Raw genomic sequence first — 22,541 nt, 5'->3', positions numbered from 1 at the left:
TTTCCAATAAAATGCATTTTGAGAAGGTTTTAAAAAGTTTTGATTTGATTCGATTTAAAAAGTTCTTTATTTCTAAGATTAAGCTATGCAAAACTGGACAATAATTTTTATTTTATTTTATATATTTTTTAAATATATGGAAAGTAGAAAATATCATTTTTGTTTTTATTAAGTACATTTTTATAGCACTATAATTATAAAATTTAATCATTCAGAAGACTGTTATTTTTTGTTATCGATTTACATACCGTTAGTGATATAACAAGAAATATCAATAATTAGGGTTAATGTGTCTTTTATTTTTTGTAGTTGTACTCTTTATAACTATAATTGTGTAGGGATACGTAATAAGCGTTCCGATATATTGTGATTTATTTTATTAAGCAATCAATATTTTTGTATGTTTCATGATTATTAAAAGAAATATGATAATTTGTATTCGTCATATAATATAAACGTTTTAAACATTTAATTACATCTCACATCTTTTATTGCTTAATACCTCAATGCGGGAAAAAAATAATACAACAAATTTAGGTACAAGACATAATTCGAATATAATTTTAAGTTATTTAAATTGCTTCTTCAATTTTATTTTGTACTTTATCTAATTCTTTATTTAATATCACATAACAAGGCTACACCTCTAAGTGTCCAATGCCGGGGATTGTAATCCGTTTCAAAATCAATAGAACCTACATATTTCGCGTCTGTTCTTTGAGGTTTTCTATATATAGGGCACTCATATAATTTTGGATCTTTACCGGCGGTTGTGTTAATTGCGAAAATATAAATAACCGGCATTTGTTCATAAAGAACTTTCGGCCTACTCTCGACAAGTTTACCGGCTTTTCGATCAAGTGATGCACCTTCCAGAAACAAACCGTGGACGTAAACTCCTTCCTGAGGCTGACTTTTAATGTCTTCTTTATTGTAGCGTGTAATTACGTTTTGCAAAACTACGGAATCTAAAGCCCAACCCTTATGCGCTCTGGTCACTTCCTAAAATTCATGTATAAGCATTAAAAGACAAAGTTAGTTATTGTAACGTGGTTAAACTTTTGCAAATTTTATATTTTCTAGAACTCGACATGTTATATCTAATATAAAATATTATATACGTTTTATATTTAGCAGTAGGCAAATAAATCTAATTTTGTTAAAAAATATTGTAAGTCTATAAGTGTAAGTCTGAAAGTCTATGAGTCATTATGTGTTGTATATTTACAGTCAATTCTGTCGAGAACAGATTCTGCAAAGTATGTTACAAATTTTGTCGGCAGAAGGCCGATAAAACAACAAAAACTACAAATTTGATACAGAATCTGGTACGATACTTTTGACAGAAGGCTAGCAGAAAAATTTTAAATTAATAAGATTATAAAAATTATAAATATATAGAAAAGTTTATCAACAAAATATGATGATAGATTAACGGCAGAAATCAAGTAGACTTTAACATATACTACACTATAGCTACACAGGTTAATGTAGATTGGTGTTCAGAAATAAAAAGCAGAGGCTGCGTTCAATTCTGCAACCAATCTTCTGTCTTGTTATATCAATAGGTTTTGCTAACAAAACACGAGCTCAATGTGGACACAGTTGATACTAATTTGCTAGCAATTTCTGACGGATACTGCTAGTAGTTTGCTTACTGGAAAATATATAACTACAAAACTTCTGACTTAGAATTTACTGACTTTACTTGTAACTATATTTGTTTTCTCTTGAACTCTTATTAATTATTAAATTAAATATCTATTAGATAACATATTAAATATATTCTATGTAGATATCTCTCGTTAATAATATTAATCGATTTATTTATTTCTATATTAACACAATTCTTTAACGCTTACCTGCCTCATTGCCGTTAAGAATCCTTGTGGATTAAAAAATCCAGTCATCCAAAATACTCTTGGACGGCCATGAATGCACCATTGTCTGAACTGATGATCTCTTTCTAAAAGTTCCGTATACCAGAAACCTAAGGTTGCCGATTCCCAAGATATTTTCAACCACTTGTCCGGTATGCGTGCATCATACATCGCATCCAATGATTTCCGCAAACCTTGACTCATTATTATAGTACCTTCGATAGCTAGCTTCAAATCTGTTAAAGTACTTTGTACTTCCTTGATGACTCGCGAAATTCTACAAAAAAAATCGTCGTTAACGAAGATTTAAAAAAGAATTAATTTTTTGTATTACTGGTATTTTATAGGCATCATATTTAAACTCATTTTATGTATAATAGATGAGAAGGAATACTTACCGATCTATTTCTTGTCTTAGAAAAATGTTCATCGGCAACAATGGACCCATTCTTTGAAGTGCTTCTTTCACTTCAAAAGAATTGTACTGCTTGGGTAATTTAGATAGCATATCGTTGGCTAATTTATACACGACGTTCTCTCGAGTTTCACCTCCCTGTGCACCACCCTCTTTTGGCTGTACATTAAGAATTGTATCGAGTATTCCTTTCGCTGTATTGATTTGATAGGTAATGTCGGCGTTAGGATGTAGCCCGAAGACTTCCGGTGTGTCGGTAGCAGGTAAACTATCGATGTAATCCAGATATCCCTGAAGATTTCTCGTCTGGGGCACTCTATATCCCCGATAAAATTCAAAGCCGGGTCGTAACAATACGTCACAAAACCAGACATGCGTGAAAGTAGTTAATAAACGCTTGTCAAAATCATCCGTAACTCTACCGCCATATTGAACCTAAGCGTAAACATATTATAAATAAATGTAAAAAATATGAATGAAATATAAAAAGTATGTCACTTTACTTATTTAATGAAAATGAAAAAAATAGATTTAAACCTCTCCAAGCATATAACATATTGTCGGCCAAGAAACACCCTTTTTAGGATCCATATCATCCAAGTGATTCTGTATGAATTGAACCGATGCTGCAAAATCTGCTTGATTAAATTCGTAAGGTATATTCCAACCGAGCGGTCCAAATTTTCTTCTCTCTTGTACTACAGTGTGTAAAAATGCAACAGCATATAACAAAGGTGGCCACTGCGATTGAGTACTGTAATCCAATGCGTCCTGAGTTACCGCTTGATACGTTCTCTTTAAACTAGCTCTTATGCCTTGAGGTGGTTCATTCGTGAATTTGATTGCTATCTGAAATATATTACTTCCTGTATTTGCTATATTTCTTCAAATTTGTTTCGCAAATTTGTTCTTTTTCCATTTTTAATACGACAGTCGATGTTTACGTGGGTTAAGAATTAAATACATTAAAAATTATGAAATATAAATTCAACCTGTAGTAAACCGATGGGAAATTGAGGGTGTACTTCAGTTGTCATCCATAATCTGAACACTTCATGAACAGTTTCTGTTTCAACCAGAGCATCCATTATTTCCGTACAGAAAGGCAAAGATAAATGAATATTTTGTAACAGCACCCAGCCGCCTGTACTCATAGCTTCGCTAATCATTCTTCGAGCATGAAGCTCTTGGCCTTGCCCCATAGATACTGAATTTAATGCTATAATATTTAAAATATTGTTACGACATACATTTCATTATTGTGAAAAAAATTAAGTTTCTTTTAACTGTGTAAAGAAAATTACTATAAAAATGCTGACTTACGAATCGTTTTTTGTTTAGCTAGCACTGTAATTTGAGGACTTGGGTCAGATCCTATAGATAATAAGCATATCAGTGGCGTCCTAGTTTCAGACTCCAACCACGTTGCTTCTAAATCTAATATTTTGGCCTCCCCGTATTCTTTACCCAACGATTCAGTGATATACTTTCTCGCCTGGGACAAAGTTCTGTCGGGACTCCACGATCTGATGAGCAATAATTTCCGGAATACATCAAGACTTTTTTGATAGCCGCAAGGCAAATCTTCCTCCTCCGGCTTCTCTTTTTCGTACCATACTCTCCATTCCTTCTCACTGAATTCAATTTTTGTCAGTATATCCGAGAATACTTTCAGTTTACTTATCTCGACTAAATTTAGCCACGTTATATCGAGTATCCATCTGAACGGTTTTGGTGTTACTGCATTGAGATCCAAGGATGCCCCACCTTTTATGAAGGCATTGAATTCTGCATGGGAAATGGCGTTTCTATGACAATCTATCTTCATACCTAGCATCAATGTAAATAAAGATTTATGCCTTTCGTAGAGACTTCTCAGTGTAAACGCCCAAACTTCATACGTGAGATGGCGTAGGATAATGTTTATTCGCTCCAAAGTTACTGGACTCTTCGTAGATTTCGTAATTGAATTATCAAAGATTGTCAAGAATTGTCTCAATGAATTTTGATACATTACATTGACATTGCTCATTTCGACTATCAAGAAATACAAAATGGATCCTCTTGACGCAACCGCGCGGAACTCTTCGCGCGCCAAGGTGATTTTTTTCTCAGTAAGAGCGGACACTTGCAGTTTTTCATTCACCGATTCGGCCGTAGTTTTAGTTTCTCGAAGAACAGTTATTAACGCCTCGTCGTCCACCAAAGAACCTTCCGAAGATGTAAGTCTGTGTAATAGCGTACTTTCAAGTTCCTTCATGGAACGTTGATTGGTCATGACTGATTCGAATAGAGCGACTCTTTCCGCTTCTAAATCGGCCTTCTCCATAAGTATTACTCGACCTAACAACTGATCTTCTAAACCCAGCATTGTCACGGTAAAGTCAATAATCGATGTCTTCGCGGATATTTCTGGGCTGTATGCTGGATTTGGTAGTTTGGTGGTGATATATAACATAAATCCTGGCATTACATCGCATTCTTTATCCCCAACGATGACCTTCTCAATAGATCCTGATTTAATGAAGTTCTTTTCAAGTACATTATCGAGTACTGGATCGAGTTCTTCTGCAACGTCTTCGATCAGCAGTGGTCTACCCAACGAAAGACTGTCTTCAAGATGAGTTCGGAAATACTTATGATTTAGTGAAGTAATCTGCAACTCGTTTGTGCTCTCCTTATTCTTGATCCACATCTTTCCTTGATTTTGAGGATCCACAAGAAGTGGATAAGACGAAGATTTCGTGACAATAAGTGCATTTTGGACGGACAATTCGTCGTTCGGCAATCCTTGAAGAGTCCATTCCGACGTTGTTGCTGTGTCGACAAGCATATTCGTTATATTCAAATTCTTAGTGAAAGGTATAGATTTGGTGGTCAGTATATTCATCCATGCAGTCACCAAGCTGGCACGATACTGTTGATTATAAGGTCCACAATACGACAAAAATCCAGTTGCCAACAAAACATCTCCGACCAATCGTCCCAGTTGAATTTTAAATTCTCCACTTTGCTCGGTCCAACGAATCTTTTCGCCGCCTAATCCATTTATCAAAGCAGTCGCAGCTGTCATTTTTCTCAGGCACACGTTTGCCGCTTCCGTCAACCTTTGCTTCTCCGCTACCGCGGTATCGTATTGCTCTTTGACTGTCTGCAAAGCCATTTCTCTCTCGGACAATTCCCGCTCAGCGCTTGCCAGATCCTCCATTGCGAGCTTCAATCGTGCTTCTTGCAATGCTAAGTTAGCTTTTAAAGGAAGAACTTCTTTGTTGACAGAATGGAAGAATGCCATAGCCTTGGTCCACGATAACAAACCAGCAACGTCGCCGCATACACGCCTGGCTGTTTCCATATTATAATCTTCCATTTTGAAGTACGGTTGCAGTAGCTCAACCATCTCGTTATTGATTATGTCTTTTGGATAATTTTGCAGTTGTAATAAAAACGTCGTACTGGCCATGAGTTTCAAGGATTCTGCCCACGAAGGTTTAGGGCACGGCGCAGCCGTGTCAGGTACAACGGATCCGATTTTACGTTGGAACAAGATCAGTACGCAATCCATAATTCTCATTATAAGATGAGGTGGTCTACCTAACTTTCTCACTGTTGCTATGTGAGCAGGTTTGATGGTGTTCAGAGCAGCTTCCGCCTCTTCTAACGCTGGTTTCGCTGCTTCTAGCTTTTGTTCGGCCAGCGCTTTTTCATCAGCTATATAAGCTACCAATTGCTCCGCTTTTTCCTTCACTCTTTGCACTTGATTCTTAAAAGCTTCAGCTTGCATAGCTCTCTCTGTTACTTCTAAAAGCACCGTCTCGGCTTTCTCAGAAGCTTGTACTAGTTCCTGTTCCATTACGGCTAAATCTCTCTTTAGAATCTCAACTGATATTGATGCTTCTTCGAGTTTCGCTAAACCTGTATCCATTCTTTTAGCTCCTTCACCAAGTTCATGTTGCTTAGATCGATAGATGTTTTTGTATCCACCGATGAAATTTAAATAAGACTTTGGAGTCACGTGAGTGGCGCGTCGAAATCTTTGGAAATATTCGACCGACGTTTCCGAAACGATGTCTTGTATAGATCCTAATGCATTCACTAGTTCAGCTTTTACGTCGCTAGTGCAAGCGATTTCAAAATCATGAAGAAAATGATGGGCAACCAAAACCAGAGCATCTTTAGGCCAAGGTTGGAACCAGTCTATAGTGCAACCTGAAATGAGTGCCGGGAAACGCTGGGCGCGATTCCGGAATTTTTCACCCACGGGAGAGAAGCAGAAAACGACATGTAAATTTTGACAAGTTCTTTGCAAAAAGAAATCCATCACCAGTTCATTATTAAGAGTTCTTTTAGGATTTTCCCGTCTCAAAATAGGTGTTAACTCTGAGATAATTTCCGCTTGCTCGTCACGAGTAAATAAGTTGCTGATAACTCCAGAACTCAGGATATTGTTTAGATATTCGAGGAAGCCCTCCTCTTTGATGTCGAGATCGGTAAAAATAAACGTTGTGCCTTTGCCCTGAGCGCCGCAAGTGCGATATAGAAATCTTAGGTCTTCCAAGAAATTGGCTACGTTGTAAGACCTAGTCAAGGTGATTTGAAACGTTTTGTATCCAGCAATAAAAGAGGATAACTTTGTAAGACTCTGTTTGCCAGAACCACCGACCCCTACTAGCATCACATTGCCTTTCGGATGTCTAATGACTCGAGATATTTTCACCAAGTGCAGCATAGCGTCAGGGAAAAATACTAAATCCATTCCAGCACCTCTCTGCATTTCGTTGAACTGCGCCAGAAACATGTCTAATCTCTCTCTTAACACTTGAGGATCGTAAACAGGTTCGTATACTTTGGGAAGTTCTACGTCTGCGTCTTCACCTTCTTCACCGGTTGGTTCTGGAGCATCTCTGTCATTAAAAACAATCTTGTTAATATTACGGAATATTTTTTAAATTACAATATGGGTGTTGATAATTTCATTGATCATAGTTACCATTACTACGTACCTCATGAAATCGACGAATGTAGGATCTTGGTCCAGCATGTTTACGTATTTTTCTCCTAAAATATCAGCTACGGTGCTAATTAGTCCTTCATCAAACCAATCTTTGTCGCTTTGTATCGTTAGCCTGTCGCTGAACACTCGTGTACACTCGTGCTTCCAGAGCAGCATCAGTACGCTTTCTTTGTCAATGACTGTCGACAACGTACCAACCATACCTTGCCAGATTCTCGAGAGATCTCGGAGGCTAAATACATAATGAAACTTTGCAGGCGTTGGCAACAGCTTTGCCCGTGTTCTTTCCCACAGTATTCTAGTCAAAGGAATCATTTTCTTAACGAGCTGACGGACTTCTTGCGAGAATCCTCTTTTAATGTTGTAATGGCCTTCACCTAAAACGCTAAAGATTCGATCGATTGACGCGTTGTCAGGTAAGGTACAATTAAAAATACAAAATTGTCTCTTGAGTCTCGAAGGAATATCGTTTCTCCCGCCTCCGGGCTGGCACATGGCTGCTAGGAAAGTTACATCCACAATGGCGGTGAAGTCACCGGGTTTCTCCAGGGAATAAAATCCCTTCATGTCCATAGTCTGTCGGACTATCTCGTTGGTTACCTGATCACCCCATTCATTAATTTGCGGCAAATTTACGTCATCGATAAAGATTAACATCTTTTTACCGCCTGGCGGTCCGAATGTACTTCCTAACCGCTTTTCCACGTAACTCTCAATGGTTTTTTGGAATTGATACGGACTGGTCGCAGAGCTAAAGTTGAAAGAGCGACTCAAAGTTGTATCTGGATTTGATTTTTTCATATATGATTTCATCATGACAGTTTTCGCAGATCCTTGCTCGCCTATTAGCAATACAGCTTTATCCTGACGGCCAATCAAATCGATTAAATGTTGAATCCTTACATTGTCCGGTATAGGCACCAAAACATTACTGTAGTCAGGCGTCGAGTATTCAGGATAGACATAATTGGTTACCATACTTGTCCACGTATCCCATATACCTTTATCGGTGACGAAGAAATCAAATACTGTAGCGTCCAAATACCTGTCGGAAGTTGGAAGGTCCAAGGTATCGAAGTTTTCTCGAAGATACTTGTCGTACTTTTGTCTGTCGGCAGTCTCTAGCAATGCTCCTATGCCCCACACTAACGCGAACACGTAGAGACGTGTTAGATATTCCGCCGTTATGGGAATGGGTTTGTCTTTTTCCATATCTTCATCTTCGGTTTCTTCCAATGATATTTCGGGAGGTATCAGACCTTCCAGCAGGCAAAGCATTTGTCTTACTATGTTACATTGTAAGACATCGATAGCGAGTACCAACGTTTGAGTGCTCCATGAATATATCTAATAAATGAAAAATTTAATTATATTTCATATATGTATTTCAATATCGTATTTTTATGTCAAAATTAATAATATGGTATTTTTTACCTTAATTTAAAATATTTATTTTAATGTATGCTTATAATTAAAAATAAAAATTGATCTAATCTTCCTCATATTTACAATTTCTGTTTAATAATAGTGAACAATGCGATATTGTTTTTTATTAATTAAGGAAAGAATTAATTTTATAATAGGGGGAGTCCGGGAGACTTGACCATAGAGGAGAGTTGAACCACTTCAAATATCTCGTTCAAATTTTGAACAAAGAGCTCAATCCGAGCACGTGACAATATGACGCTTGGTAGTGCGTTTCGACTGTGATTGAGACAAACGTGTTTTAACGTGCTCGGATTGAGCTCTTTGTTCAAAATTTGAACGAGATATTTGAAGTGGTTCAACTCTCCTCTATGGTCAAGTCTCCCGGACTCCCCCTATATAACATTAAATTAAAATAAAAATATATGATATTGAAAATAAATTCTCAGAAGATATAGAATTGTTTGCTATCAATAATTTACCTGTGCGAAAGAATCTGTAAATAATTGCTCGAGAACTTCTTGCTGCAATGACGATCGTGATTTCACCCAAGCGGTAACAACTGGATTCCAGTCTAATCCTGAAGAGCTCATGTATACCATTCCGTTTCGCGAAACAGTCGCAGGACTTGCATTATCAATATTGTGCGGCTCGAAAATAATTTTACACGTTGGCGCCATTGACAATCTATCGCCATTAGCCAGAGTCAAAGTTTTATTATCATCCAATACAGAATTTAAATTTTCTATCCAAATGCTGTCAACGGGACCGTCGAGCACTAGCCATACGTGTTCGCCTTTCTTTAACTTCAACGTTTTACGCCATAAAGCTGAGAAAATTCCATCTGTCCAATCATTTGTGGCAACATCTAACCGGCCGAACATTTGAGCGGCTGTTATACTTTTAGGATTCATTCTCATTTCCCTGTCAAATTAAATTACGCTACTTGAATATATATATTCATAAATTCGGTAAAAATTATCATTGCATCTCATAAAAATTGTTTATTAATTGATTGACAAGAAAAGTTGCAATAAATCCAAAATATTTTATGCAATATATAAATAAATGTTACATTTATACATATTATATATATTACTTATATATATTATATTACATATTATATTACCTATGTGAATCGCCACATTGCGTCAACGCTTTCATCAAAATATGTATACAAGTAGTTTTGCCAGCGCCGGTCGGACCTAGCGTCATGATGCCATGCCTCACTCTTTGCGTTTCATATAGCTGTATTAATTTAAGCACCCACGGCGAATGATAAACCAGTCCAGCCTGCTCCACTTGTTCATTAATAGCTGCTTCCAATTCAGGATACGATGTTTTCTCTAGGACTTGGTTGGGAAACAAATCAGCTACGAGAGATATAAAGAGTGGTTCGTCCTCATCTGCAGAAAAGTACGTCACATGTTTCAGCATATCTGTGTAGCTAACCAGTTTGTGCGTTTTTCAAAATTGATTATTAATTAGTATAAGAACCTATGAGTTTCGACAGATTCATGTCTCTTAGAACGCGCATGACGATCGTGCTTTCCGTGTCCTTGGAATTGACTCTCTTGGACGCTCCTAAGGTCCTTAATACGGACAATATATTTCGCAGGCCGAAATCGTAGTGAACCTAAGACCAATACATTGTAAAATATCACGACAAATTATTCTTCTTTTTAATGTTTCTCTCTCATCTCTCTCATCTGTACATAATGTACATAATAATGTTACCTGTTTGGTCAACTGCTCTTCACACAATTTATAAAGAGTATAAAATTTACGAGCAAGAGTAATGTTCTCTAGAAATCCACAACTAGCTAATTTTACACGTATGATAATCTGACGATCAGGCACCATCATAGCTACTGTGCGAAACTGTATCTTCAAGTTCTCCGGCAATTCTTTTCGTCCCGCATACCCAGGATTCTACAATTAGCATTGGAATCTTTTTATATGTGTTAATTGTTTTATTAATTGTAAGTAATTTGTGACGTTATTATAAAAAAATAGATAAGAAAGTCATGCAAGTATTGAAGAATGATGTGCCATAAGAATTATGCGCCATGTCTTTTATATGCATTAATTTTGGCAATTTCTTTTTAATTTAGAAAAAACCTGTATATGGATATAACTTCTTTAATTTAGAAAAGTTTGTTACATGATAATATTACCATAGTAATGAATATTCCAAGCTCTGGGCACATATCGACTTGATCCCCATCCGTGAAGACAAACTGCTTCTTCTTTTCCTTTTTTGCTGCAAGCACTACGGCGACTTGCTGCGCGGCAACGGATAGAACTGGCAATTCGATTCTATTGAATTCATCGAAACAACCCCACGAGCCGCTTTGTGCCAATCCTTTGTAGATGCGGCCTAATCCTCGATAATCCATTTGATCGGAGCAATTGAAGACTACGACGTACTTTGCTAAGGTCTTCCCCATGTCTTTTACAGTTTCGGTTTTTCCGGTTCCTGCCGGACCGCAAGGAGACCCTCCCATTGACATTGATAGAGCTTGCGCTAATGTTATGTAACATCTAAAATACAAAAACAAAAATAACGCATACGATGTCGTATGATAAAATAATATTATTTACGATTGCATTTACCTATCGGTTAATGGCGTAATAACCAGTCGCTCAGTACATCCCAAGTATTCATTTTGGTAGGTAAATAGAACATCCGTGATGCATATAGAAGTCTTGTCTAGATCTTCTTTAAAATAAAACCTGCACTGTTTCAACCATTCAAAATCATTCACGGATCGTACATTCAGACGACACTAAATAAACGGAATATGTGATTATTAATTTTTGCATTCTAGTCAGCGATTATTCATGTTTTTGACGTTGTATCTGTACAGTAAAAATTTGATTTACCGACATACCAAGATGTCGAAGATATCACGTTGATGCACATGTATAGTAATCAATGTTTCGAACTTAATCCGTTCTATTTTAGTAAGATCTCTCGTGGTTTGATCGATTAAAGTATTTAAAAGATCAAGGAATTTGTTGTTCGTTTCGATCATAATTTTTTTATCGGCGCGAGCTTGAGCCAAGGCCAATTCGCCATCTCGCGTCCAAATCATTTGAATGCCTAACAAACCTATTTGAGCAGGCATTTTGTCGAGAAAAGTCAAAAAATTGAAATTTGCGTCATTGATCGTGGTGTAGCATTGTCGGATGATAGAATGCAAAGAGAGTTGCGATGTTTGTAGTAATTGCATCAACCACGTTTCCACGGAACCCTCTGCTCTTACTGCTCTCTCCAGCTTCATAGAAAATTGTAAACAAATTTATATAGTTTCATATTTCTAAAACTTATATTTACATTAAACAAATATATTACACAAATTTGAGAAAAATTAAAAATTACTGTACTATAATGCCAAATTAAAAATATAAAAAATTTTCCACTTAGCGAATATTATTTGCTAAATATGTTGTTTTTAAAATAAATTTCAATAATCTTCTTAGATTTAAGGTCTAATATACTTTTAAAGTTTTTATATTTAGGAATTTGAACATTTATATATGCAATATATGAAAACGGCTAGAAAAAATAATAATGTACAAGTATTGTATGATTATTATTTTGATTAAATACATATATTCACCTGTATAGTTTCACCTTCTGATGAAACGATGGCTGTCATTTTATTGTATTCGATATCATGAAATTTCACGTAGCGTGTGTTATCGAAAATAGAGAGTAAGTGATTTTGTATGGTATGAGAATCGGACGCTTGACCAAGTATCTCCAAAAGTGCGGGATCAGAAACAAAGAAGAACCTCGGAAACATCATGCGCTTCTTCTCCAAATATCTACAACATTAAAAAGAATAATCTTTATATTTATAATAGATATTAATAAAAGATATTTTCAATTTATACATTAAAATTTGCTGTTATTAAACTAAAAGTTGCAATCAAAAGATCTCTTTTAAATTTACTAAGAAGGAAAGACGATTATGTGCATCACTATTCGTGGTATACCTACTTACCCACTCAGAGATTTTTGACATAGCTCCAATTGCTCCTGCAAGTGTGGCAGAAGCTGTTTCAACAAGTCATCGCCCACGCAACAAGGTACAACTCCTGGTGTTTCATGAGCACGTTGCATGATCTTCTGCCAACTTTTGTCGATCTTGCTGAATCTTTTAGCCTCCTTTGGCAGTTGTTTCGCAATATCGCCGCCCACAAACACCGCCTCGAGATAGACCCACATGTTTTGCACGAGCAACCATCTCTCGAGGATCTCGTTCGTATTAGATAAATCAGTAAGCCACTGTTGTATTTGTTTTCTGAAAGGCGCATTATAGCGATTTGACATGAGTGAGCCGAGAACCATCAAGCTGTCTTCCAACTGACTGATAGTTTCCGCTGTTGTATCTCCTCTGAGCAACAATTCTCCCCTGTTGTTAAATGTCATGAAAGTCAACTCGTGAGATGACCATTCGTTTACCACTGTCCTTAATTTAGCTTCGATATCTTTCTCCTTCATAGCCGATATACAAATGTCTTCGATGTCCTCTTTGTTTTTCAGAAGCGGTGCTTCAAGGATGTTTTTAAGACAGAAACCCTCGCTCTCAAGATCGAACGAATATCCCGTGACTTCTACGATTCTCTGCCAGTGGCGCGGTTTCATTGCTTTGTTCGCCATCAGCTCGAGAAGAGGACACATATCGTTAAAGTCGTCGATTGTCTTCTTAAGTGCAAAGAACGCCGGCCATTCCTTCAACCCTTTTGGCAATTTGCGACAGCGATTTTGAAACTCCATTAGCTCATTGTTTATTTCTTCGATATTAACCTAAATAATTATAACAATCAGCGTTTTTATGTATATGATAAAGAAGGTCACAAAGATTTTTTAAAACTTTGTCATTAATAAATTAATAATGGATTAATAAATTAAAATTGATAAATAATATTATTTAACTTATACATTAAAAGAAAAATCTGTAGAATGTGTATATTATAAAGGTTTCATGTATATGTAAAACAGCGATAACACGATTTCTTACCTCGCCCCATGGAATATCATAATAGCTGCTGACTCTGTCGATGACGTCGTTGTAAAGTTTATACAACTTCTGCAATAAATTCAATTCCTTCCTGATTTGCGACAGCTCTGGGTAATCTGTGATAGGCAAACCGAAAAGCTCTTCGCCGCTTTGGTAGGTCTGCAACTTGCGCCACATTCCGTCAAATCTATTCTGAAACAGTATTTGCCTGTCCGAAGCGTCACGGGGACTCAAGCCTGGCTGCATCGGTCCGGATGATCTGTATTCTTCGCAGTACATTTCGTTATCGGCACGGAATTTCTCGAGATTGTTCCTTAGATCGTTCTCGAATTGCGGTTGCAAATTCAGTAGCAACACGTGATTCTCTTGCGCTCGTGCCAACAGATTCTGCCAGGTGTCTCGCAAATTATCAACCTGCTCCAAGCATTCCTGGTCCACAGGCACCTCGTATCTCGTGACTATGTTGAAAGCCTCTTCGATAGGATCAATCTTGAGCTCCATGTCGACCTCCTGCTCGCGAATTTTCTTCAGAGTGTCCATAATGAGACGTACGTCATCCAGATCGCGAATTTGATGGTCTAATTTACGATCCATTTCGTTTATTAGCGCATAAACATATTCCATTTCGCGACGATACTTCTTTTTCATTGCTTGACCAATTTTATGCGTGCAACCTGCAGGAATTGTTAAATGAAATAATCCATTGTTGACGCGCATTGAAAATAGAAAACAGACAACTCTATTATTGTCTGAAACTTTTGAGGAAATTTTCGTAATTTTTGTACGACTTGACTTATTGTTTTAAATTTAAAAAGAATGTATATATATTTATTATCTTTATACTCTGTATTTCTTACTTCTTGAATTATTTCTGAAGTACTTATTTTTAAATTTGAACACAACACTTTTTTAAACGTATTATTTATATACATAATTTAAAACATATAAATACATAATCGTAAAATTCAAATAGTATTCAAAATAAGTAAGAAATTTAAAGCCAATAAACGAGCAATACGAGAGATGTCAAATTTAAAACCATGTTTAATATATCTCATGAATACACAAGGACCTGAATTGATCGAGGAAGATTCTGTGGAGATTGAAACGTCTCTACGTATTTATGAGATATTAAACTGGTTTTAAATTTGACATCTCTCGTATTGCTCGTTTATTAGTCTTTGAATTTCTGACTTATGTTTTGAAACATATGCCAGCTTGATTCTTTTTGTAATTCAAATAGTATTATATTAGTGGTACCTTTGATTTCCGTATAGACACCATACTTCAGTTTTTCCGTTGATACAGCGATCGATGTGCCGAATATGATCATATCTGGCTCGGTTGCCAGTCGATCTTCGAGTTCGCTGTGTTTGCGGAGAGTAGTTTCAAATTCTGACAAAGAGATTTGTAGTAATTCTCGCATATTGCGCTCGTTTTTCCACAGAAACTTATAAGGCTTCCAACGATCGAGAAATTCTGTTAAATCCTGTAAATCCAACGTAATAATCGATTCTGTCGATAAATGAATGTCATCTAACTGATATTATTATTACTTACTTGCCGCAATTCCATTGTGCAAGTGCTCAACATGCTGAGAAGTTTGATAATTTCCTTATTGTCCATAACCATCGTGTAGAAGTTTCTCTCTTGGACTGGAAATACGGGTCTCTCTTCAGAAAGAATTTTGTAAAGTCTTCGTCTTCTGGTTTTCAAATCTTCTGGTTCTTCCTGCTTCTGCTTCGTGACATTACTCTGCGCCCGCAACACGACATCGGCCAGATTTCGTTTGGATGGATAAGGGAGATTTTTCCACATGCTCTAATAATGATCGTAAAATAACGTAAAAATCACATAATGTGTATTGAACATATGTTCGCCAAGTTTAAGAATTTCAATGTAGTTCTTTTACCTTGCTACCTCTGGAATTCCATTGCGCCACTCCTTTCGCGACACCCGTGATAATTTTTCCAACTGATATCAATGCCTCTTGAACGTCATCCAGGCTTGGCTTGACTGTTACTGCCGGAATCATCAGGGTTGCGTGTAATAAAAACACTGGATTCGGAGTTGCTTCTATAAATACAATTAATTTTAAATACAATTGCGAAGAGATTTAGCTCTAAATATAATAAATAAGTATAATAAATAATTTAAAAAGAAGACGCTAAAGACACTAAGCTTTCTTCGAATCTTTTGTAATAATTTATATGCGTGTGTTCTATTGAAAATTTGGATATTAATTATTTTAATCTTTGATTAATTATTTTAGTCTAAAAATATAGACAAGCATAATCTTTTGTTAAATAAGAGAATAATGTCTTAACGCGAAAAAACTGTCAAATTAATTTTACAATTTTCGAATATTTTACAAAATTTTGATTTAAATTGTACGATCTAATTTACTTTAAATACAACATAAAAAATGTATTTAAAGAAATTGTTAATTTAATTAATATTAATATTTATATTAAGTAAAAACTTTTTCTGTCATTGAGATAAGAATAACTTAAATCTTTGTCTTGTTTGTTAGCATAAATATTTTGAAAAAGTTCTATTTAAAGAATTACCTGAATCAAGTTCCCGAATAAATCGTTTTCTAATCGCATCTAGAGATACTTTGGTGATCTTTATTAACACGTCCACGACTTTTCTAGAATAATACCGTCTCATCTCAGATACCGCGTTTCGAACCATATCTTGCATGGTTTTGGGTAAAGTACCGGGTGTCGTTAGTAATTGATGAGGGTCATCGAAACAATTCCATACCGCAGACCAATCTTGCTGACCTGTTTGTTCTGTTGCCTTCTCGCCTTCTAATCCTTAATTTTTAATAAGATAAAGATTATATTTTATTGCATTTTAAAAATTTTCTACAAGCTGTAGATGTTTTTATTATTTTTATAATAAATGTTACAGTTAAAATTGTCTTTAAGCATTGTTAGCAGGATATTATGATACTTATCAAATAATATATGTATATATAAACGAATATTACAACAAGTAAAGATACACACTTTTTATTTATTACGTATTATTGTAATATAGGCATTTATATGGATATGTCAAAAGAAAATAAATAATCCAATTTTCTGCACAAAAGCTCATATTTCAATTGCAAGGTTTTAAAAATTGATATGCATTACCTTCAGTAGTAAGAAAATCAAATTGGTTGGAATTGGTACTTTTGAAACTATCTGTAGCTTTTCTGACAAGCTGCAATACTTCCTCCACCGCTTCCTCGACCATTGTGCTTTTACGATGCAAATCTACTGCTGCCATCCGACATATTTCCTCGTTCTTTTCTACAAATTCCTCTATTGTCCACGGTTGATCGGACTCGGGCAGAGCATGTAAAGTTACTTTCTGCATACTGGTCAATACTTCCAAAATTCTAGTACCACAAATCATTAAATTAACTTGCATAATTCCGTAAGCTTCTAAATATGTTTTTTATATAACCACGAAATAATTATTCAGCAATTAATGTACTAATATTAAGATTATCATTGCTAAAAAATTTGTTTTTAGAACAAGACTAATTAATTTTATTTTGGTAAAACTTTAGATTAAAGGCGACCTCATCGATTTCAATGACTTTGATATATGTTGTCAAGGACATAATTCTGAGTAATTTTTTCTTATAACTTGATCGTCGCTCTTTGCTTATTAAAAAGTTATTAACAAAAAAAGTTTGAAAAATATAGCAGGGCGGGAGAGGGACTCACGCGTGGAAAGTTATAAAAACCCTGCCCTGCTATATTTTTCAAACTTTTTTTGTTAATAATTTTTTCATAAGCAATAAGCGACGATTAAGTTATAAGAAAAAGTTACTCAGAATTATGTTCTTGACAACATATATCAAGGTCATTGAAATCGGTGAGGTCGCCCTTAATCTAAAGTTTTACCTTTATTTTTAACAGTTAATATGTTACGTACCTATTATCATATACGTCGTGAACTCTTGTGATAAGGATATCGAAAGTTTTGATCTGCTCTTTCGTATTCTGACAAAAATCCTTCCAATCTGGCTTGGTCCATGTCAAGGTCGTTAAACCGGGTTCTAATAAAGATGCAACGCAAACTAAATGCGGTAACAATAATGGGCGCACTTCCAATTTTACACGCTTTGCGGTACAAACGAATTCTTCGATCATAAGCTGGAGAGAATCCGTGACCAGAGTAAAATAATCTCTTTTCGCTAATATTGTTAGCGCAACAATTGGAATTTCCAAATTTATTTTTGCTAAACAATCGGCTTCACGAAATAAAAGAACGACTCGGTTTTCCAGGTTGACTTTCACTTTCGCCGATTTCTCGTCGACAATAAGCAGCGGTCTGTTATGTAAAGTTATCTTCTTTATAATTATTATTATTTAATATATAAATATTTGTGATGTATATACGTTTTTTAAGAATTATCTTAAGAAAGCAAGATTAATTCTTGACTATATTGAACTGACCGTTTTAAACAATCCTCGATGACCCAGGAATTTTGATGCGTCCAAATCTCAGCAATATCGGTTTGATATTGTTTCAAAATAGCAATTGCGTGATTATATCTTTTCACCAAGTCGGCAGTCAATGGTAATATTTTTAACACAGGATGATTTGACACGGATGCCGTCAATTCATCCAAATGTACTCTAATAAAATTTCAATACCGCTCTTTAGAGAATTGTTTTTAAAACTATGTCTCATAATTTATATAATTTTTAATACTTCCTTAATTTGTAGGTAATTATACAAATAACTATATTGCTTACTTTAGAGAATTTGCCCAAGTCAATCGTCCAGCTATAGGTGGCATATGTCTCGGCAACGGAGGATCGTCTCTTTGCCGTTTGAATAGTTTTAAAATTCGATCAATCTCCCTATCGCAATATTTCACGACAACGTTATATTTTTCCTCCAATTTTGTAAGCGGTATTTTTTCGCTGACCTTATAATATTAAAAATATTTAGAAAAAGAATATTTGTATACCTATACTGAGAAAAATAATTAATTTTAAAATATTCTGCGCAAATTAAAAATTTGAATATATTTATCACCTTTTCGAATCGCGTTAAAAATCGTATACCCTGTGGTGTTTCCCATACATCAGCGTAATTTTTTTCAATAATCTCTCCGATATTTTCTTTCAAGGTATTTGTCTTTGCCATAAAGTCGTCATAATCGATATCGAAGTCGGTGTTTCTTGGATCGAGATAATCGTAAGATTTGCTAGTCGCAATCTTCTTAGCTTCTTCGAAGGTTTTCATGGCTTCATCTAATGCTATACAATTTGACAGATAGTAATTTATTTAATATACAATCAAAATAAATATCTTTTAATTAACATTTAATTAACATTGTTTCGATCAAAATTAAAACAAGATGGTGAATTATTTATTTATGGTGAATTAATTATTGGATAATAGAAAATTTATTTAATTTTTTAATGTTCTTATTGTTATGGTAGTTTAGAGATTTAAAATGTTTAACACATATATGTATTCTGCATAATAAAATTAAAATATTGAAGTTATTATACTATACCTTCTCCGAGAAGCAATCCTTCCATTCGTCTTTCAAAGAGAGTTTGATAATCTTGTATGAGATCAAACATGGTGAGAATCTTGCGGATTCTAGCACAGAAAGCATCAAATCGCCCAAAAACGTGAGTTTCCGAGAAGGAAAATTCTTGTTCCGTAACTGCTGGTGAACATCGAACTAGTCTGTACGTTTCTCTATAAGCTCTTGAACAAAAATTAATTTTGGTTATTTATTACTTACGTCTCTTTAATTAGAAATTGGTATTAGAATATTCTCAACTGAACTTTTTCTAATTCTTTGAACGTCTTTAACAACATAATTTAATGATTGAAGTTATAACAGAATCAAATTTATTTACTTTTGTAAGATTATTTAAAATGTATAAAATATGATTAGTACTTGTTTAGACGTAAACAGTGTTTCAATCTCGACCGAACGGCTATTCGATCTTGACCCCAAATAATTTCTCGACCTCTTTTCGTGACGTAATCTCGACAGGCAACAATCATTTGATTCGTAATTTTAATCATTAGCGAACTCGTCCTTTCTGAAGTATTATAATACCTCGAGACACTATATATCAATCGGACAGTCTGTAATAGTGATACAAGCGAATCCCGCATTTTCACCTGCAGAAATCAAAATTTAATTGCATGCAAAATCATGTAAGGTTCAAGGATTATACAATGTATCACGTTTTTATCTTACAAGAAAGATTAACTTACAGGATCATCGAGATAAAGACAATGACAACATTTTTCTAATGCTTGGATGAACTTCGCGTTATCTTTCGCTTCATTGTAACAGTAAGTCACTTCATCTTCTGCGTCGACCCAATCTTTAATTAACTTTGAACGCGCGACTTGCAGACATAGAAGTGACATAGTGATTTCATGATCCTGTTATTTTTTGTTTGTTTAAAAACAGATTTTATATTTATAAAGGAATCTCTAATAGATTCTCATAACATAATTTGTGCAGAATTAAAATAATTAATATGTGTATTATGCTTTTTAAAATAACTAAGAAATGCTGTATTGTGTAATTTAATCGCAAAATTAAAGATTTATATATATCTATATATACAAGAACGGTAGAAAGCAGAACCTGTAAACGGTTGACTAGTTGACTAAATTGTGCACCCCGCCGTTTCCAATACTCGAGTTCTTGCTGCGGTCCAGAGATATCATTCTCTCTTTTAACTTGTTTACTTTCCGCCATAAAATCCTTGAGCTTTTTTATCCAGAGTTTCACCCTTTCCTCAATTCGTTCCACAGCATTCTCTTTCGCTATAAAAGCTTTTGCTTCTTCAAAATTGTGCACTTCCATCATCATTGGCTCGCCGTCGCTGAATATACCACCATCGAGCGCTACCTTTTCGCAAACTTTATAAATATTATGTAAATTTAAACAAATGGTCACAATCAGCTTTAAAAAGTAATTACTGTCTTTATAATATTTTTAATCATAATTATTTGTTTTTATAAGTTTTTAACAATTGTAAATGTTATTTTGGTGTGAGTATAAAAATAAAATTTCTAATTTAATATGAATTTGCAAAAGTACCTTTAAGAGCGCTGCAAAAAGATCTTAAGCCTGGTAACAGGAGACTTTTAATCATCGAACAATCGTCTTCACCTTCCGCACCAGGATGCGCTAACGCATCCATGAACACCTGCTCCACAATTCGCTGAACAGAAGTTATTATTCCTATTTTCATCGTATCTATTACACCCGTGTAAAGGTCTTTTTGAAATCCTTCTTCTGGTAATTGTTTAGACACACTGATTCTATATAGATATATATTTTAAATAAAAAGAAAATTAAGTTTTTATGTATTATTCCATTATTACACTGTTAAATTACCTGAACATATAAATACAGATGCCTGTGCAAGGCACTTGCCAGCCATCGGTTAGAAAAAGCTTCTTTTTCGGTGGCTCCTTTGACTCCTTTTGTTCCTTCACCTTTGATGCTGTCGCATTCGGTGCTGATCTAGAAGTTACAGTCTTCGGCTGCACCTTTAATGAAATTCTCGCGATTATCTCTGCCTTTACTTGCCTAACGATCGTCGAAATTTTATACCGTATCAGTCGGAGGCTCTGGCTCTTCAACCTCTTGATAGTACCAGACGAGAGTAGATCTCATGTGCGGTACAAACAACTGATTGATTTCGTCCAACATGTCATCTTCGAAAACATGATCCATGACTTCGTGACGCGATAACTGCGTCGCGTCCATCAAGAGTTGAAAAGCGAATTCCAAACGGGGGTCCATCTCTCCCCGTCTGGCTTTTCTCTCGCATTCTTCCCGTCGTTTCTGTAAGCACAATGTACAAGATATTTCTTCAAATTACAAAAAATTAAAATTTATTATTATTACTTAAAATTATAATAAATTAATGACACAAAAGAGCTTTTAACAACTATTAATTACGTTTAGTTTCTTATATAAATTTAATCTTTAGATGATTACGAATTTTATACTCAATATGTATGGAAACTCAACACTTATAACTATATATAAATGACATATCACAATAATGAAAAAATCCGATTAAACTTAAATATATGAAATGTAAATATATAAAATATTCCTAACAGCACATGATATCATAAATGTACTGAGAATATCCCTTAAATATTTTTTTTTTGCGATATTTTTCGAACATTTTCAGAATCTACATGTCCTGTTAGGGGTATCTATATATTTTTTGCGTTCAACTATTGGTATAGTTCTATATCAATAAATTATAATAATTTTTTATTTAATTGTCAAGTCAATTTCGTTGCGGAGGATTGACCTGGAGAGCGTCTTCAGGACCTTCCTCATCACTATCGTCTTCGGAATTATTCGATCTATCTTTGATGATCTGCGGACCTTGTACGAACATGACTAGAATGAGTAGAAAATGACACGTGGTTGAAGGCTCACTGAGCAGTGAAGTGCAAGTTGCACTGAAAGCTGCCCTCAAGCTCGACGAAATTCTACGAGCGTATGAGGTGGTGCGAGGGGGATGGCTTACAGTGCCACGGTTTCGTGTCTGGCACCGCCCTTCGACGCATTGTTCGTGTCGTGTGGGAATTTCCACGCGATTCTACTCGTCTGCTTCTACTAGTCAATATCGCTATAGCGTAGATGTTTTTTTTGCGAATTGGTGAAAGTTTGCCGCATTTACTATAGATGTAAGACCATTATGCACACGTATTCAAATTGCATTGCTTATTTGAAATTGTAAGAG

General features: G+C 35.2%; 1 protein-coding gene across 2 annotated transcripts; it reads right to left on the bottom strand.

Moving 5' to 3' along the window:
• Positions 1 to 487: 487 nt before the first annotated feature.
• Positions 488 to 22,193, bottom strand: LOC112467409 (dynein heavy chain 5, axonemal-like). Of its 2 annotated transcripts, XM_025036012.1 has the most exons (34): positions 22,104 to 22,193; positions 21,386 to 21,619; positions 21,167 to 21,321; positions 20,867 to 21,090; positions 20,408 to 20,685; positions 20,026 to 20,199; positions 19,700 to 19,929; positions 19,304 to 19,503; positions 18,817 to 19,040; positions 18,531 to 18,706; positions 18,228 to 18,410; positions 17,704 to 18,102; positions 16,911 to 17,158; positions 16,335 to 16,586; positions 15,677 to 15,840; positions 15,325 to 15,585; positions 15,025 to 15,253; positions 13,765 to 14,438; positions 12,745 to 13,550; positions 12,358 to 12,565; positions 11,626 to 12,012; positions 11,348 to 11,520; positions 10,909 to 11,275; positions 10,469 to 10,663; positions 10,229 to 10,367; positions 9,861 to 10,137; positions 9,214 to 9,655; positions 7,296 to 8,653; positions 3,619 to 7,196; positions 3,288 to 3,514; positions 2,833 to 3,144; positions 2,279 to 2,730; positions 1,863 to 2,157; positions 488 to 1,002 (listed from the first exon to the last, which is right to left on the bottom strand). In XM_025036012.1, exons 1-34 carry the CDS (start codon positions 22,191 to 22,193, stop codon positions 616 to 618), a joined length of 13,998 nt encoding a protein of 4,665 aa, XP_024891780.1. In that variant the 3' UTR covers positions 488 to 615. The 2 variants fall into 2 exon arrangements, with proteins under 2 accessions (XP_024891780.1, XP_024891779.1); XM_025036011.1 differs by lacking the exon at positions 18,228 to 18,410.
• Between the last annotated feature and the right edge of the window lie 348 nt (positions 22,194 to 22,541).

This window comes from Temnothorax curvispinosus, unplaced genomic scaffold (genome assembly GCF_003070985.1).
Source record: "Temnothorax curvispinosus isolate PA1 unplaced genomic scaffold, ASM307098v1 QBEX01017280.1, whole genome shotgun sequence".
NCBI lineage: Eukaryota > Metazoa > Arthropoda > Insecta > Hymenoptera > Formicidae > Temnothorax > Temnothorax curvispinosus.
This window is presented reverse-complemented; position numbering and strand designations above follow the sequence as displayed.